This window comes from Emydura macquarii, unplaced genomic scaffold, assembly GCF_026122565.2.
Source record: "Emydura macquarii macquarii isolate MOO-44397 ecotype Brisbane River unplaced genomic scaffold, CSIRO-AGI_Emac_v2 contig_691, whole genome shotgun sequence".
Classification (NCBI taxonomy): Eukaryota; Metazoa; Chordata; order Testudines; family Chelidae; genus Emydura; species Emydura macquarii.
The window spans coordinates 8,256,083-8,273,171 of record NW_027130828.1 but is presented as its reverse complement, the minus strand read 5'-3'; the positions used below and the strand labels follow the sequence as shown (position 1 = coordinate 8,273,171).

General features: G+C 45.3%; 1 protein-coding gene across 1 annotated transcript; it reads right to left on the bottom strand.

Moving 5' to 3' along the window:
• Window positions 1–1,097: 1,097 nt before the first annotated feature.
• On the bottom strand, window positions 1,098–14,133 carry MYMK (myomaker, myoblast fusion factor). Its single transcript, XM_067541606.1, has 5 exons — window positions 13,907–14,133; window positions 10,946–11,060; window positions 6,599–6,747; window positions 4,187–4,303; window positions 1,098–1,902 (listed from the first exon to the last, which is right to left on the bottom strand). The coding sequence occupies exons 1-5, from the start codon at window positions 14,039–14,041 to the stop codon at window positions 1,756–1,758; spliced, it is 663 nt and encodes a 220-aa protein (XP_067397707.1). The 5' UTR covers window positions 14,042–14,133; the 3' UTR covers window positions 1,098–1,755.
• Window positions 14,134–17,089: the final 2,956 nt, after the last annotated feature.

The following is a 17,089-nucleotide window of genomic DNA, read 5'->3' as shown; positions in this document are numbered from 1 at the left end:
GAGGCTGCTCTAATGAATGACCCCCATGGAGTTCTGCTCCTGAGGAACCCAGGCTTAATGCAGGCCTTCAATGGACATCACTGTTTATCAATACTACTCGAATTGTCCATGACATATAGTCTTGGCTTTTCTCCCAGGACGTCTAAATTAATCCTACACTTCTGCTATAGTAAATAGTCTGTTAGATGGGATGCTATAGGGTTACAGCTCGTCCCCGCCCTTCCAGGAGCTTCTTTCTGTGCCTCTGATTTTCCATGTAGTTTACATACTAATGAGCTTCTGTGCAAGCGCACCTGGTGGATGGGGGAGCCAAACAGGTTTGCAAGCACAAAGTGCCCAGTGTTGCAGCTAACTCTTGAGGCAGAGTGGATTTGGCAGAAGAGAGGATGTCAGCTGGGGGAGGAAGGGGGGCGGCAAATCCTTCAGCTTCTTGTTCAGTCCTTGCTCGGGCAAAACTGCCATTGACTTTGCGGAGCAGTTTACCTGAGTGAGGTGTGAGTATGAGCTGAGCCAGAGCATCGGGGTTTTACTTAGTATTTGCAAGAGTTCCCGTGACTAGCTGGAAAGAACAACAGCTGGATCCCCTGTGCACCAGACTTCCAAGCTAGGCTCCGAGTGCCCCTGTAGGAGCCCTCCCAGTGCCCCCGCAGGACCTTCAAAGCAGCATGCTGGATTAAGGTCCTTTCCCATCCATGGTGTATATAGCCTCAGATTTCAGATTGATCATTCACGGCCATGGCCTCTGTGCCTATCATCATGCTGCTTTTTACACCTGGGACAGTCTCTCTCTGTCCTCTCTGCTTCTTCACATCCCTCTTCAGTCAGTTCCACTTCTCCGCTACTCTTCATCCACAAACCTTCCGCTCTCCCCCTTCTGCACAGTTGTCTTGTCTTGCCTTATTTAGGCTGCAAGCTCTCAAAGGCAGGGATCCCATCACCCCTCTGTCTGTAAGGTGCTCTGTAAATTCGTGGCTCTTTCTCTAAAGAGCTAATAATGACATTAAGGCTAGGGTGGTTGTGTGACCCTAAACTCTGGTATCTGCTCTATATGCAAATCACAGTGTTAAAGGTGTGGTTATGCCATGCTTACAAAATCAATATGTTAAATATATAATGTCAAGTGAAGGCATAAATAAAATAGTACATTTCTAGCAAAAATACAGGCTCTGTTACTGCAGTGTTACAGGAAGCAAAACCCCACTCACTCAGGCGTAGCAAACTCACACTTGCAAGTGTGCAAGGTGCAACATTAATGCTCATTTCCAAAGGCAAAGAAAACGTGATGCTCCATGGGGATATGTGGCCAGCAGAACTCTATGGGAGAGGCAAAGACCTGCTGGATTTACTCAGTAGCCAATGGACAGAATCACTTGCCAGCCAGGACTTCTCTAAGGTTGACAAGTTTCTCTTTGGGGGAATATACAGTTACTGAGAAAGTTATCAGCTGGCTACATAGACACACGGACTCTGGCATGAATGATGGCCAAGAGACAAGGCCTTTCAGGTTGAATAGGATCAGTTTTGTTCACCAGCAAACTAAAAATGTGTAGTAACCTGGACTTTGGTGTGGGAGGTGTAGTGAAATTCTTTTCTACTGTAGGAAAAAGGCTTCGCAGCGGGCAGCTTGTTTCTGGTCACAATCCCCATTGGAGTAAAGAGCGAGGACTGCGTAACTTTTTTACAGTTCTTCGAGGTTGCGAACAGGTGCATGTTGGGATGTAGAAGCCCCAGTCTCCAGGCAGAGGGAAGATCTTATCACACGCAGCAGCAGAGAGTGGAGCAGTCCAATTTGGCGGGGTTTCCTGAATTCCCTGCCTTCTTGTTCACCTTGGGCAGCAGCAGAACAAAGGACATGGCCAAAGCACAATGATAAAAGCTATGCACGTAGGTGTAATCCCACTCCTGCAACAAAAGACAGTGTCAATGAGAGTTTCCACTGCTGGAGGAGGTGGGTCCTCTCTGGGTTCAAGATTCTCACATCTCTGGAATTTGAGTGTATTTCATGCACATCCAGGACAGGTTTAATACCATGTTCTCTGCCCTGGGACCCAGTTCAAACACTGTCAACTCAGTGCCTTACTATTTGAAATTCAAGCTGTGCTGCTTAGTTGTGATTGGTCAACTAAGTCACATGGTATAATTTCTGTTCCCTGACTGGATGAGCATTACTCTTATAGGGCCTGATCCAAAACCCACTGAAGTCAACAGCAGTCTTTCCATTGACTTCAGCGGACTTTGGATCAGGCCTATCAGCAGATTTATGGTGCGAATGCCTGCAGTATCCAGATTTACAATTAGTTCTCTGCCACTGTGTTACATTTAGCTCTCTACTGATGCCTGGATGTATGTACCGAAAGTTTGCACTCTGCGGACCACTCCTGCTGGTACAGACCAGTCACACGAATGCTCACAGAAAGTGAACACAAAAGGGGGGTGAATTTTTTGTTGCACTTTTTACTGAGCTCTGGCTGGATGTTGCTGCTGGAGCCCCACGTCTGGGAAGCTCTGGAGATGTGCTGCGTGCAGTGCCACAAACACACCAGCATGGCATGGGGCAGTGAGATGAAAAGACCACGGCATAGCATCTAGCAACATACTTTCAAAGTTGCAGTGCCTCTCACCTAAGATGGTACAGCAGCCTTCAAGTGCTTTGGTATGCTTGGGCTTAGACCAGGTATTGGAAAATCCCCATAGACATGGAACGTGCCTTCATGAGGCTGCTCTCTAGGGTAATGTCATCCTTATGGAGTGAATTTATTTGCTAGCCATGGTCTCCCACAAAGGAGTTATATCCAAGTAGACTCAACCATCTGACCCAGCGTGGTTTACCAATTAACTGCTCGGAGGTCAGCAGGATTCAGCCTCCGCTAGAAGGCCAAGTTATCAAAAGAAATTGGCTCCTGTTTTGTCACCTAAATATGAGGCCCCGAGGAATGCAGAGCCCTTCTGAAAATCAGGCCCTTATTCAGGTGCCTGTACAGGAGTGTAGCGAAGTGGCGTGGCCAATGCTGAGGGGCCGACCTACGCCAGTTGGTGGGCAGGCCTAGGGACGGCACAACCCACGTGACAGGAAGGGGAAGTATAAAAGCCAGGCCCTTCAGCTCAGTCAGGGGAGAGCTGCTGGAGGAGAAAGATGTCTCCGGCCCGCCGCTGGAGTGGGAGCAGCAGGAAGGAGGGGGAGATTGTGGATGGGGGTGGAATTTGTGCTAAATGACATTTTTATGGTCTGCTAGAAATTGCAATTATTTAAAGCTTTGAATAATAATCCTCGGGTGTCCCTGTGAAGTTGTATCGTTCGCTCCCCATACATGGAATGGCAGTAACATAAGGGCTAAATATGTGCTCGGCTAGAGGCTGTGTCAAGAGGGTTATCTCATTCTTTTCTCCCCTGGACAGTGGTGATGTAGTGCGTTTTATACAGGAAAAGAGCATAGTGAAGTGGTTACAAGAGAAGCTTTAGGGCCCAATCCAATGCCCATTGGAGTCGGAATCCTTCCACTGATTTCAGCAGGCATTGAATCAGGCCCTTCCTCAGAACTCCTGGGTTCAGTTCCCGAATTCACCACTGATTTGTGTTTTGGCCTTTGCCTAACTCACACATGGCCAGGTTTTCAGGAGACCCCTAGTAATTAGCAGATCATTTTCTTTAGCAGGATTTTGTTTGGGGCCCAATCCATTATGTGTCCTCTGAGTATGTCTACTGGGTCGGATCCCACACATGACTTAGGCGGATGAATACCCGTCTTCCCCTGGTTCCTGAGTTGCTTTGGGGCTTAGTTGGAGATAGGTGTCCAGACACTTAGGGTGAAGCAGCCATGTGTATGTTCAGAGGCAACAACATGGGTGCCGAGGGACCTTTCACCTGACATTTAGGTGCTGAGTGAGTTTAGACGGCTACAGGGTTTGGCGGGTGTCTTGTGGATCACAAGGAGCCAAAACAGGGATGAAGGCACCTGAAGCATGACTCAGCACGTCTGCTCAGGTGAGCTTCTGGTGTCGGTTTTTGTGTATGAACTGGACACCTATCCACTGGCAACTGGACGAAGATTAAGACCCACCGACTCCTGTAGGCAACAATTTTACATTAATTCTGACCTAGGCTGGATTTAAGCCAATGATCCTCTTAGCCTGGGAATGTCCCTCACACCCTGTCATTATCACCCTCATTTATTGCACAAACAGGTACCTCAAAAAAGAATCTCAGCATGAGCGCTAATGCCCCAAAGCAGAAGCCTGGACCAATCTGTTGAGTGTAGACGCTCTTGTCTGGGTACAGGCCTCTCTTCTCTTTCATCTTCTGCAGCTGGAAGGGAACAGAAAGCACGGGAAGTACTCCCGCCCCATTTTCAGTCTCATTGTTCAGCTTCTGAAAGATCTCGTGCCATTAAAAACCAAACCAAGCAAAACCGCTGATTCAGAACCTGTACAGGCTCTATACCGGGGGGAACTAACAATGCTGCAGATTTGCACAAGAATGAAGCACGCTTTAGAACTATCCAGGCTGTGTGACGGTTCCTGAGAGTGAATGGCTGGTTGGGTTATTCTCTTTGACCCTAAAGCTGTACTCTTAATGCCTGGGACCTGACACGAAATGGGGACGGTTGCTCCCTTGTTCGCTGCTTTCAAAAGTGAGTCTTGAGTAGAGTGAGGTACAGACTGAGCAGACACTTGGTTGCTTTTTCCTTCTCCACAACAAATCACGTTGCTATTAGGCCTTCACGTCGTTCTGACTATGCACCCCTATCCTGACCTGCAGCACCATCTGCTATTCCATCTATGCACTTGCGCAGCTCTGCCAATGTGCCCCCGTCATCACCTGCAGCACACCTTTCCATCCTAGACCTTCCCCAAAAACTCTGCTAATGCACCTCAGTCCTGACCTGTCTCCTCCTGCTATGCCAGCCAAGAGGTTCACGTGAGCAGATGCTGTGCCGGCTAGTGGATAAAAATGTCCTGTGATCAGAAGCAGGAATTTAAAGCCAGCTTTTTGGATCTGAGAAGTCTCAAGTGCCCTGGAGATTTCTGCCAGAGGCACTGACTATAATTTGGGATTTAGAAAGTGAACAGGATAATTGAGAAGCAGGCAGTTTAACCCTGGGCATCCCACCTTCTCATGCAACTCTCCACAGGAATGCTGTATGGCCAACCCCTTGAATAGCTTCTCGCCATGAAGGTGGGATGTGGGCATATGGAGTCTGCTGATGCACCTGCCCAGCAGTGAAAGACCCATGAAAAAGAGCATGATGGAGAATATCCTACATGGCACCCATAAGAGAGATTTGTTTGGTCTGAACTTTGCACAGGGACCATGGGAGAGCATGGGAAATGAGGCAGTCTGGGGGAAGGGCCATCTTTATTTCTAAGGTATGTTGGTTTTTCAGGGCTGGGTGTGGGGCCTCTAAAATGTGCATGGAGAATGGCACTCTGGGGATGGATGAGCCATGAGATTTCTCCAGGTTGGGCAGGAGGATGGTCTTGTGTTTAAAGCACGGAACTAGGATTCAGGCAGAGCTGGGTTCAATTCCCACCTCTGTCACAGACTCCCTGTGTGACCTTGGGCCAGTTACTTAGCCCTCTCTGTGCCTCAGTTTCCCTCTGGGAAAAGGGGATGGCTGCTACTTGTAAACTCTTTGGGCCAAGGTCTGGTTCTTACTATGTGTTTGCATTGTATAGCACCTGGCACAATGGGACTTTTGGGGGCTACTATAATACAATAAATACGAATAGAGGAGTGTTAGCTCTCTGCAGAGCTTTAGGTGAAGGTTAGTGACATCGTTTAGCTTGGGACTTGGCGCGTTGCATTTCCACGATGCTTGGTAACATCCTTACACAATCTTTGTTCTATCAACTTGTAATCCTTGGAGCTCCTGTTATGCAGATACACACACACACACACACACACACAGGCTCTCTAATAACTCTGACACTCTCTCTCTCGCTAATAAATTTGACGTGTGGCAACGTAGCAGTTTTGCCACACACTATGCCCTTTGAAAAGCTGTTGTTTTTTAGTCACCCCAGGAGTTGGAAGTCAAGTTGTGTTGCCTTAAAACAGAATCAGGCCTGTGTTTGTTCAACCTACTATACCACCCATCTTTATGCAAATCTTCCATTGATTTCAGAGCAATTTACCAGATTACCCTGCCTCTTGGTTATTGTAAAAACTCCATAAACATGTTCTTGATGACTAGACACATAAGAACATGAGATATGCTAGAGTGGCTCAGACCAATCAAATCCAGAAATTATGACAAAAGCTTTTTGTTATTTGCCTGCTTTCAGTTTTCATTGAACAAGAAATGCTATTTATTCCTCTGATAGAATATCTCCCCTACTTTCCTGCTGAATCCAGCCCCCATGTCATAATGCCCTGCACAGACTTTGGTTTAGAAAAGAAAATGATTCCCCCTGCAGAGTCCTCTATGTAGTTTGAAAGCTTTACTGGGAAACTCACAATCTATTCTCTGATGGTAGGCTGAAAGGTGGGTATAAAACCTCAGGGCTTAAGTGGGACTGATGTGGTGGATAGATCTTGGCAGCCTTCTATCCAGAAGTGACTTTTAGCCCACACAAAATGGCCAATGGGTTTCTTACTTACCCATTTCACGGTTATCACAAGGACGGCCGTCCCGATTGGTCCTGAGTAGACGCCATATCCCCATCGGTCATGGTAAATCCTCACTGCTATGGTGAGTACGCCGAACATCAGAAAGGTCGACCTTTTAGGCTCATCGAACTCTGCCAGAGCTGCATGGCACAAACCAAAGTGAGGATCAGAGCATCTAATCTTCCATTGTTTTAATTTTGCTCCAGATACTTGGTGTTTCAATAGCACCTTCCGTCCAAGGGTTCATTTAGGGCTATACAAGGCTGATGGGGGCCCTGAGAATTTGACCCTAAGCCCACCACACCTTTGTTAGGTCAGTATTATTATACCAGTGTATGGGAAAAGTGAAGCATAGAGAGGCAAAGTGGTTTGCCCAAGGGTGGGCAGGAAACCTCTGGCAGAGTTGGGAGTAGATCCCAGATCTCCTGACTCCCAGGATCTCTGATGGAAAAAAAAAAGGTCATTTAATTTCTCATGACAATGTTCTACCCTACAGTCCATTTCCTTCCCTCACCGCCAACTGGGGCCAGCTTTAGTCAGAGATGGAGAGTCACCCACAGTGCTGCGTCTAAGATAGCTTTCATGAGCATTGATGTCACCAGAGCTACTGGCCTCCAGGAAAGCTGGGGTGAAGGGGAGGTTAGCAGAACACCAGCCAGAGACACTGGGGAGGTCTCGCACACAGAGTGAGATTCTAGCTGCAGTCAGGGCTTTGGGGCATGTTTGGCAGTGCAGGGGACATGCTGAGATCAGCAAACGTGTCTTACACAGGGGCTGCACACTGCTGTCGTGTGTCTAGTGTAGTGCACCTGACCTACGAGGAAGGGTTTAAAACTGGGCATGTTTAGTCGTGAGAAAAGATGCCCGAGCAGGGACCTGATAAGTCTTCAAATATGTTAAGGGCTGTTATAAAGAGGACGGTGATCAATTGTTCTCCACGTCCGCTGAAGGTAGGACGAGGGGCAATGGTTTTCATTGGCAGCAAGGGAGATGTAGGTGAGATAGGAGGAGAAACTATCTAACTATGAGGGTAGTTAAGCTCTGGAAAAGGCTTCCAAGGGAGGTTTTTAAGAACAGGCTGGACAAACACTGATCAGGCATGGTCTAGGGATACCTGGTCCTGCCTCAGCGCAGGGGGCTGGACCTGGTGACTTCTTGAAGTCCCTTCCAGCCCTACATTTCTAGGATTCAACAACACTGACCTGACCTGTGTCTGAACTGACAGCACAGAGGCTATATTCTCATACCATTCCCAGGCACAGTCAGCCCTTTCCCACCAGAGTGAAGTATTTCAGCTTCTCCCAAGTGGCACAACTTAAAATGGAGCAATCTAAGACCAGCTAGTTCTAAAGTACCTGGCCCTCTCTGCATGCAGAGCAACAGGCTAGGAATATTCATCCAGTCTCATGACCCACTCAGTGCTTTCTAATATTTCATGTGGCAGCTTTCCCAGCTGACAAACTGCCCAGGATCAGATCAGTTAGCACTGTGTAGCTGGCTACCTCCTTCCCCCAAGTCATCAATTACAGACTAAGAGAAGCAGTAGGAAGTTAGCTTTTGACATCTTCAGCTTGTCTGTCAAAGCAATTAAGTTTTGGAACGGCACAAGGCAGCATTGTATTGTACCAGGCAGTGGCACAAAAGGATATTTCCCACTGTACCACACGGTGGCATGACATAATTGTGATGATGATGATTATTAATTATTTTTATTACCGTGGTGTCTAGGGGCCAGAGTCATAGACTAGGACCCTATTGTGCTCGGTGCTGTACAAACACAGAACCACTAACAATACTAGCCAGGGTGATCATTTCTTCCCAATAAAGTGCAATGAGGAGATCAAATAACTGCAGAAATCTTGTTAATAGTAGAGGTAGAATTGGGCCCATCTAGTTCTTTAGCACCCTAGTGTGAGACAGGACCTGCTGGGTTATCTGTAGGGAATATAAACTGCATGGCTCAGAATTCTCTTGTGTGGGGCTTTCCAAGGCATTTTTGCAGGAGACAAAGGATAAACTTTTCAAGTATTTAAGACACTTAGGTGTCTACGTTCCAATTTCATAAGTGAGGTAGGCATTTAGGAGCCTGCGTCGCACTGAAAATCAAAGGGATTTAGGCTCCTAAGGGACTCAGTCCCTTTTGAAAATGGAACTTAGGCTTGTAAGCCACTTAACCTTTGGGTAAACTTTTCAAAAGGGTCTAAGATTTCCAAAGATGACAAGGTGAATTTACCCCCACAGCTCCCATGAATTCCAATGGGACTTGTGTGACTAAGCTCTCCTAGTAATTGGCTGTGCAAATGTCAGCCAAACTCAGATGTTTCAAGGTGGTGGAAGTGGTTGAATTAACTTTCCCAGGAGACCCTCGGGAACTATGTAGCAGTCAGTTTCAGGCTAAGGAGGCTAAGGCACTTGACACAACTGAGTCAATGGTTTAGGCATGATAGGGTCTCTAGCTTCCTCCTAATTCTCTTCACTTTGAACCCTCCGCCCAAGCTACTTTGCATTATCTTCTATATGTGATCCGATAGGACTGTTCTGGCCCTGTCCATCCTAAGATCTGAATCCTTCTAAGTGGGTTTGGCTGGGCCAGGTTGGCTGCGCAGACATCTGCCTGAAGTTTGGAACCTTGAAGTTGCCAATGCGAGTGAATTATTAGACGCTTTTGTTCAGCACAGTCAGGTAATAACTGATAAAAGTTATGGATCCCAGTGGGCTCCATGCTTTTCCAGCTTACACAGCTGTGTTATGGCTGTCTTGGATTTGCATTCCAGGAAACGTGCCCAAGGTTCTGTACGTACGCACATGTGCCTTCAATCTTTACAAGCAACATGGTGAAAAGCTATCCCTGCATTTCAGTCACCACACCTTCTATGTCCTTGGATCACATTTTTACAGGGATAAATGTCCGCATTTTAATTTCTTTCCCTGCTGGTCAATAGTTTAAACTGCTTAATCCTGATTTTTTAAATTTTTTAAAAAATTCAATAATAAAGCAATCAAGTTCAACCACGCTGCAACCTGCCAAGGTATATGGATCAAATCTGACTTACCTGGAAATTGCTATAATCTACTAGAGAATGGCCCTGGAATCTTATTTGCCTGTTTTTTTTAAGTCATCACAACAAACACGATGGATAGATTGAATCCTTTTCTTAATATACAAACTGTTGTTGAGCTGAACCATATTTGTGATTAACTTTTGCCACACTCATTTTAACATGCAGAAGGTTTATCATGTTCCTTGTTGTGGGGTGAAGTACCCCCGTCCCCCTCTTCTGTGTAAATGCTGCAAAAGCCCTGGATACCCTGGGCTTGAAGGATCACGGAAAACAGGGATTGGCCGAGTCATCCTTCCATCAAAAGAGACCACAGAGATGGGGAAAAATGGCATGTTGGGAATGTGACTGTGTAAAATCTCACCTGAGCATTTGAAAAGTTGGTAGAACTTAATGATTGGCCATTGGTTCATTTGAATCAAGCAAGAAGATATGCTAGAACTGGTTGGAGTTTTTTTAATGAAACATTTTTTGTTGAAAACTGGCCTTTTTTCCAAAATCTGAAATTCTTGTGAAATTTTTTTTTCCCAAAGAATTTGTTGACAGAATTGGAGAGGGAAAATGTAGTCTTTTTTTCTTCCTCATTTATTGTTCTTTTTTCTTTGCCCTTTCTTTCCCCTTTATGGAAAAAGGGAAATGGGAAATGTGGGATGGGCGGTAGGCGGAGAAAAGGAAAAAATGAAAACCATCAAAATCCACAGATTTTAAATAAAAATGATAGTGAAATATTTTTTCCATTTCCATTTCCTTCCAGGCCCTGATAAACCAGGGCAATTTATTTGTTTAAAGAAATGAGTTTGGATGTGCTTATGTATGTTTGCCTGGATTTGACGAAATGAGCCCTGGTATAAAAAGATGTGCTTAAGGGTTGATAATGGTGGTGGACATACATCTGTGGGCTCCTTGGCTTCCAGAGTGAGGAGTGTGGTACAAATACCTAAACAGACCTGTCAAGAATTAATGCTTGTCTTTGGATCCAGAGCTTTTCCAGAACTCTTTAGGACAGGTACTGTCAATTTGTTCTGGGTTTGTACAGCACCTAGCCCAAAGGGATCCTGCTCCGTGATTATAACCCTGAGGCCCTAGCTCAATACGAATCAGAATAATCCATATCTTGGGCTGGGTTCCCTAAAGGAACATCTCAAAGTTGGCGCCGCCAGTTGCGGGGTGAGAGGAGAAAGCATATTTCTCGTGACTGAAGCACACCAACAAGTCCTGTACCTAAAGCACCAACTCACAAATACTGTAACATTTTAAGAACTGATAGACTCATGCTTACCCATCAGTGATACCCAAATGGACAAAGCTGTCCCATAGATGCTGAAATACTCCAGAATATCGTACCGCATGAAACACAGCACTGACAAACCAGGTCCGTCACACGCATGGTAAATCTATTAAAAAGGATAATACAGAGGCACGTTACAAATGCAGACATGACTAGGTAATTTTTTAGTGTCTGTCGTCTCTGCTCCTTGTCAAGCCCTGAAGTCTTGATTCAAAGCCCACTGAAGGAAAAGGAAAGGCTTCCATTGACTTCAATGGGTACTGGATCAGCCTCGAAGGCTATGTCTACACCACAATCAGAGCTATGACTGAAGCATGTGGAGGCATACCTGAACCAGCTTTGATCTAGCTAACTCTAATAACAATAGCAATGAAGCTCCAACCAGCAGAGGCTAGCTGGTCAAATACATAGCCAGAGTCCTGGCCAGCTTGTACTGCCCATGCTGCTGCAGGTTGACTGATATCGTTACTCAAGCGAACTAGAACAAGCGTCTACACGTGTTGCAGGCGCACCGCTGATTGCTGTGTAGACATACAATAGATCAGTGGTCCAGTCAGGAACAGAACCCCAGAATCCTGACTACAGCCTGGTGATTAATGAAATAATTTGTTCAGGAAATGTTGCCTTTATTCCTGTTCGCCAGTTGCCTGCAGACAAGCATCCCTTTCACCAATGAATCCTCATTAAGACTCATTTGCTGAAAGTCTTGGTCTGCAGCTGACCTGTGAACAGCTCGTGGCAGGCGCCTGGTGTTTGATGGTCAAGCTGTTTTGAAGGGAGACACAGCTCACAGGATGAGCTTCCTTTCCCTATCTCTGGGGTCATGTTTCCGGTGTGAATGAATTCACAGTGAGTTTTCTGGGTGAAACTGTTCCATAGTCAGGGGACCAGCATGTAACTGAGCCTAGGTGGGACTTGCATTGTGCCCAGGCCTTTGTGCTGTTTCTCTGTATAAAGGCAAGTTTCACCTTCTGGAGAACTCTGCACCATTCCCTTAAACTTGACCGGTTCAGGGATGTTCCTGCCTGTAAACTCATTCGCTAGAACATTTGCAAAATGTTTTCATGCAAAATGGGCCTGAGCACAGGCAAAAGGAAATTCACTGGAAAAAATTAAAGGTGTATCCGTGGGAATTCTTTTGTAGTATTTGCCTAGCTTTAGTCTCTTCCCCTGACAACTAGACTCCACTTGGTCCCCTCTGCTAGCTCTGGGATGCTTCTCAGTTCCCGATTTGATCTCTTAATTTATTGCCAAATGGGCATCCTTAAACAATTCTTGCTGTCATTTCTCTCTGGGGATACCAATATAAATGATGATGAGAATTGCTGCAAGTTCTTCAGCTCATTCTGTTTGCTATAGCTGCTTTTGCCATTGATAGGACTCTTTCCCCTGCTGGTTAGGTTTTGAGAAGGCTGGAGATGGGGAGGAGAGAGTGGGAGAGAGCATTTCTGACTGAAGTGGGAAGCACTTGTCTAAGATGGACATATGCTTTCACTGGTCTGAAGAATTTCCTTTGGGGGAGTCGGAATGGGACTATACAATGCAGGCAACAGCAGCAGCTGCAAAGCTGCGTTGCTCTTCCTGACGTATTCTGACAGCCCTGGCAGCTGTCTCCCTTTTCTTACATTTTAATATTTTGCATCTTCAGATTATTCTCTAAGGGCCTGATCCACCTCCCACTGAAGTCCAGGGCAAGCTTTCTATGGACTTCAGTGGGAGTTGTAACAAGCCTTAAAATGGTGCAGAAAGTGTTTACGTGGCATGGTGCAGTTTTATTAGCTAGTTGGTAGGTTTTTAGATACTAGCAGGATTTTTTTCCATGTTAACAATGCTGGCCTTTATAATGAGGGAAGAGTGTGATCCAATGAATGGAATACTGGACTGTGCATCTAGAGACGTGTGTGCTACTCCTAGCTCTGCCACTGACGTGCTTTGATGCTGCTGGGTAGGTCACCTAAGGTTTCTGTGCCTGGGTTTCCTTAACACGGGCATAATGATTCTTACTCGCCATTACAAAGTGCTTTGAAATCTATGATTAAAATGGCTAAATATTATATTAGTTCAGTTATCAGGCAGGGTGGAAGAAATCCAGTTCTGTTCTGGTTTTTCTACCATGCTCATCCTCGCTGTGTCTGAAAGGGAACTACGTTGATGATGCAAATTCTGTTCTGTATATGTAAGCAGAATGGGTGTATAATAATCGAGATAACAATTGCACAAAGTTCTACTCACCTACATGACTGGAGCAAGTGAGTTCATTATTTCCGTGTGCGCATGTGAACAAAATAGCTTTCCTGCCCTCATTATCATCATGGGGAGGGAAGGCAAGTGGATTTTCAATCTAGGCTGGTACAATTTCAAGTCTGCTCTGCCAGTCTGGAAGGTTAATAATCATCTTTCTTTAAAACTCTGTGGGATGTTCCTCAATCTTTCCACTGCTCCTCCAGAAATTCCCCTTTTTCCAGCGCTAATGACACCATAATTCAGCTACTGTAAAACCAACAATTCTACCACGTGCTTTGGCCTAAAATCACAAAACATCAACTTCCTTTAAATACAGTTAAAAAACCAAAATACAGGATGGCCACTTACCGACTGTTTAGGACAAACTGACAGACACTACCAAACCCTAAATTTGCAATGAGTATAAAGGATTCAAATATATTTCCTTATGATCACTGCTCTGTGTTACCATAAACTGAAGGATCCCATTCTGGATACTCAGGGTAATACACAGTGGGAAACGCATCCAATAGTGGATATTTTTCAGATACGCAGTATGCTATGTTCCCTCCCAGGGTATGGTGTTTTCCCCCTTTAGTATTTCATAAGATTCCTGTTTGTTTGTTTTTAAATCTTTCAGCCCACTAGCCAATTGATTTCCCAATGGAGATTCTGCAGAGCGGGGTAAAATAGGACATTGTCACCAAAACAAATGGAAGGCATTCTTACCGCAACAAAGAACATAGTGAAGAAATAAACCATGGCTTCCATGTGGAATCTTCGCTTGGCTGCGATGCTGATGGTTGGGAGGAAGACCAGGCTGCTTATAGTTGGGAGAAGAAGCTTAGCCACCAGTGACCCCATTGGGGGCAGGATGAAAATCACAGGAGAACTGGAAGGAATATTACTATTCAGAGGAATGGAACCTTTAAAGAAATCAGTAACGAAGCTGGTTAGAGAGGACTCGGAAGGACAGCATGGAGCAACTGTAAATGGGTCTAAGGAGTGTTGTGATAACAGCTGGGGTGAGCATGCTTTAAAATTTAAATGTCCTGATGCTGGGTTTGTTTTAGGTGATGTCAGCAAATGACAAGTGCCAGCAGCTGACGGGGGAGATGGCACAGCTGCTGATGGCTTGCCCTTTAAATGGTCTTCACATTCTCTTTCTTTTTTTTTTAAACATTCTTGAAACACATTGGAGCTCAATGGGGACAAATGCCCTGTACAGCCAAGCAAAACACCCTTTGACATGTCTCACTCTTGCCCAGCATTTTTGTAAACAGGCTGTTCTGGGGTCAAGAGAGAAGCAACACATATGGGCCAAGTTTTGTTCCCTGGTTGGAACTCCCACTTAAAGTATCAGAGGGTGCATGCGTGCATTGGAAAAGAGAATAGGCCTCATTTGAGGCCAGTTCGTGACATAGATTAGTGCTGGCACAAGGGAGTACTGGGGCTTAGGAATGACCTTGTATCCATGCATGGGTCACATGGACCATGAATCCAAGTGCCCAGAAGTAAGCAGACACAGGTTTGCTTTTCTCCGCCACCTCCCAGTTTGGCAGAGAATGGATGTATTAGCTCCACCTCATCTCATTGGCCAGGCAGCAGTGTCAGCGTGTCTGTGTGTCTGTGTGTGTGTGTGTGCGCTGCTGGGATAGGCCAAGAGTAAATTAGTCCTCCCTGGAAGGAGGGGGAATTAGAGGAGGAATGATGACTCAGAGGGGCATCAGGGAGTCTCAGCGCCCCCTAGGGCTACTCTTGAAGTGGTATTAGAACGGGATGAAAACGTATTAAACAAACAAAAAATATTTTTCATTGTAATTTTATGTAGGTTTTTTTAGGTTTCCCATCATTTTTCAGTTACTGAAAACTGAAAAAAATATTTTTTTGGTTTTCCAACAAACAAGCAAACAGCCCACCCTACTCCCCCCCCCCCTTTTTTTTTGTTGACAAAAATGAAAAGTTTGGTGAGAAAATTTGTGGTTGCTCAAAAAAAGCCATTTTTCTGTTTTTTTTGTTTTTTTAAAAAAAAGTTTTGAAGTAAAAATGGAGACCGGCTCTGGGAGGTGCAGTTTACATGCCACCTGTGCTCTATCCCATTGTGTGCTAGCATTCTGAGTCATTTTCCATAGAAAAGCTAATCCCCCATAGCCCAGTTACCTTACAAATATAGGCCACATTACTCAATCTTAGTAATACTTGCGTTCAGTTGAAATCATTGGACTGCTCTTGGAGTCAGGTACAACTTAATGGAAGGAAGAGTGACCGAACATGGCAACGGACTAGCTGTTCGTGATGATTCTAGCTGACCTTAAAATCTATTAACTTTAAAGTTATGCGGTATGTGGAAAAACAATGCACAGGAGAGTTTGTGTTGCTGAGCTGCAGCTTGTGTGTCCTTTTACTTATCTGAAGCTGTTTAAGTTTCAGACTTAACAGTGGCCATCAGGGTGTGGACTTCCTCATGATCCACCCCCTAGAAAAGAACACACCAGTCGCAACCCCCCCTTTATTATTTTTCTGCAACAAGCAGAGAGCTAGGATTGGCTGTTATCCTTCCATAATTTTTCAGGTAGGGGTGTTAAACTACACTAGTCATTCAATGGAAACACCACACAGGATTCCAGGTAAGAGGCCATTGCATGTTCTTGTCTTATCGTTTTGTTCTGTCCTCTTTTGACACAGTTAAATTCATCCTGTTTCTTAGTAATGCTGTAAAGCTTTGCACTGTGGCTTATATAGCATCCTACATACTGTAGATCTGTCTTGATTGTGAAACAGTAGAAATTTTTCTGAAGGTGAAGAACTTCACAGGATCCCGGTGTGTTGAATAAAGCTACATGAAAGGAGACCAAAAGCCAAGCAAACACTGCGCTGCTAATCTACTCAGTGGCCTCTCTCGTTTATTATGACTTTTTATTATAGCCCCATGGCTCTCCTTCTGGGTTAATATCTTTTCCTTGGAACCTTGGAGAGATTCTCAGCATCTTTTCAGTCCAGCTGTTCTTGTGAAGCAGGGAATAGGAATGTTATGCTTGAGCAATAGCCCCTGTGATTGTGGGATCAAGTAGAAGATTGAGGGTCATGCTATGAGCTACTGTCTGTAGGATAGGCTCATTATCTCCCTGGATGAGATCTCACTGAAAGGGAGTGAGAACATTGTCTTTAAAACAATTTAGCCAAGATGGAAGCAGGGAGCGCATCAGTGTAATGGATTAATGCATTTGAGTGCCAGCTTTGGAGGTCTATGTCCAAATCCTTCCTTAGGTTACGAGTGGAATGAGTTTACCGTGTTTCATCCTAGCCCCCTATTTGTTCATATCACAGTAACCACCATCCAGCTTATCCTGACTGGCTATTTCTGTTCTGGAAAGGGGCTGGTGTGGAAGAGGTGCAGGCAATGTAGTTTGGGACTGCAGTGAATTTGCAGGGCAGTGTGGAGCCCCAGACTGGCATGGCAAGGGGCACTGCAGATCAAGTTTAAAGTGCGTTGGGGGTCCAGGAAGTGCTTTGGCAGGAAGCTTGTTCAAAAGTCTGCCCACACAATGCATGTGAATCCACTGCTTTTATAAGCAATAAACTCAACACAAACATTTAAAAACTTACTAAATCTTCTCCAGTGTTCACCTACCAATTTCTAGGGTCATGCAAGCCACATGGTATTTCTGGTCCCTGAGTGGCTGAGCATAAGCCTGATAATCCCCTACCTGACCTCTCCATTCTGCTTTCATCACCATAGTATCTGTGTTGGAATGGTGTGAATACTCCCAGAAAATGAATTTCACCACAAGGCTCTCAATGAATTTTTGCCACGAGTATTTGGGGGTGTGAGCTAAAATCATGTTCTCCATGCACATTTGCCCTAGTGCCATCACATGCGTGTTTGTGTGACGCAAATGGCGCACCCGGCCA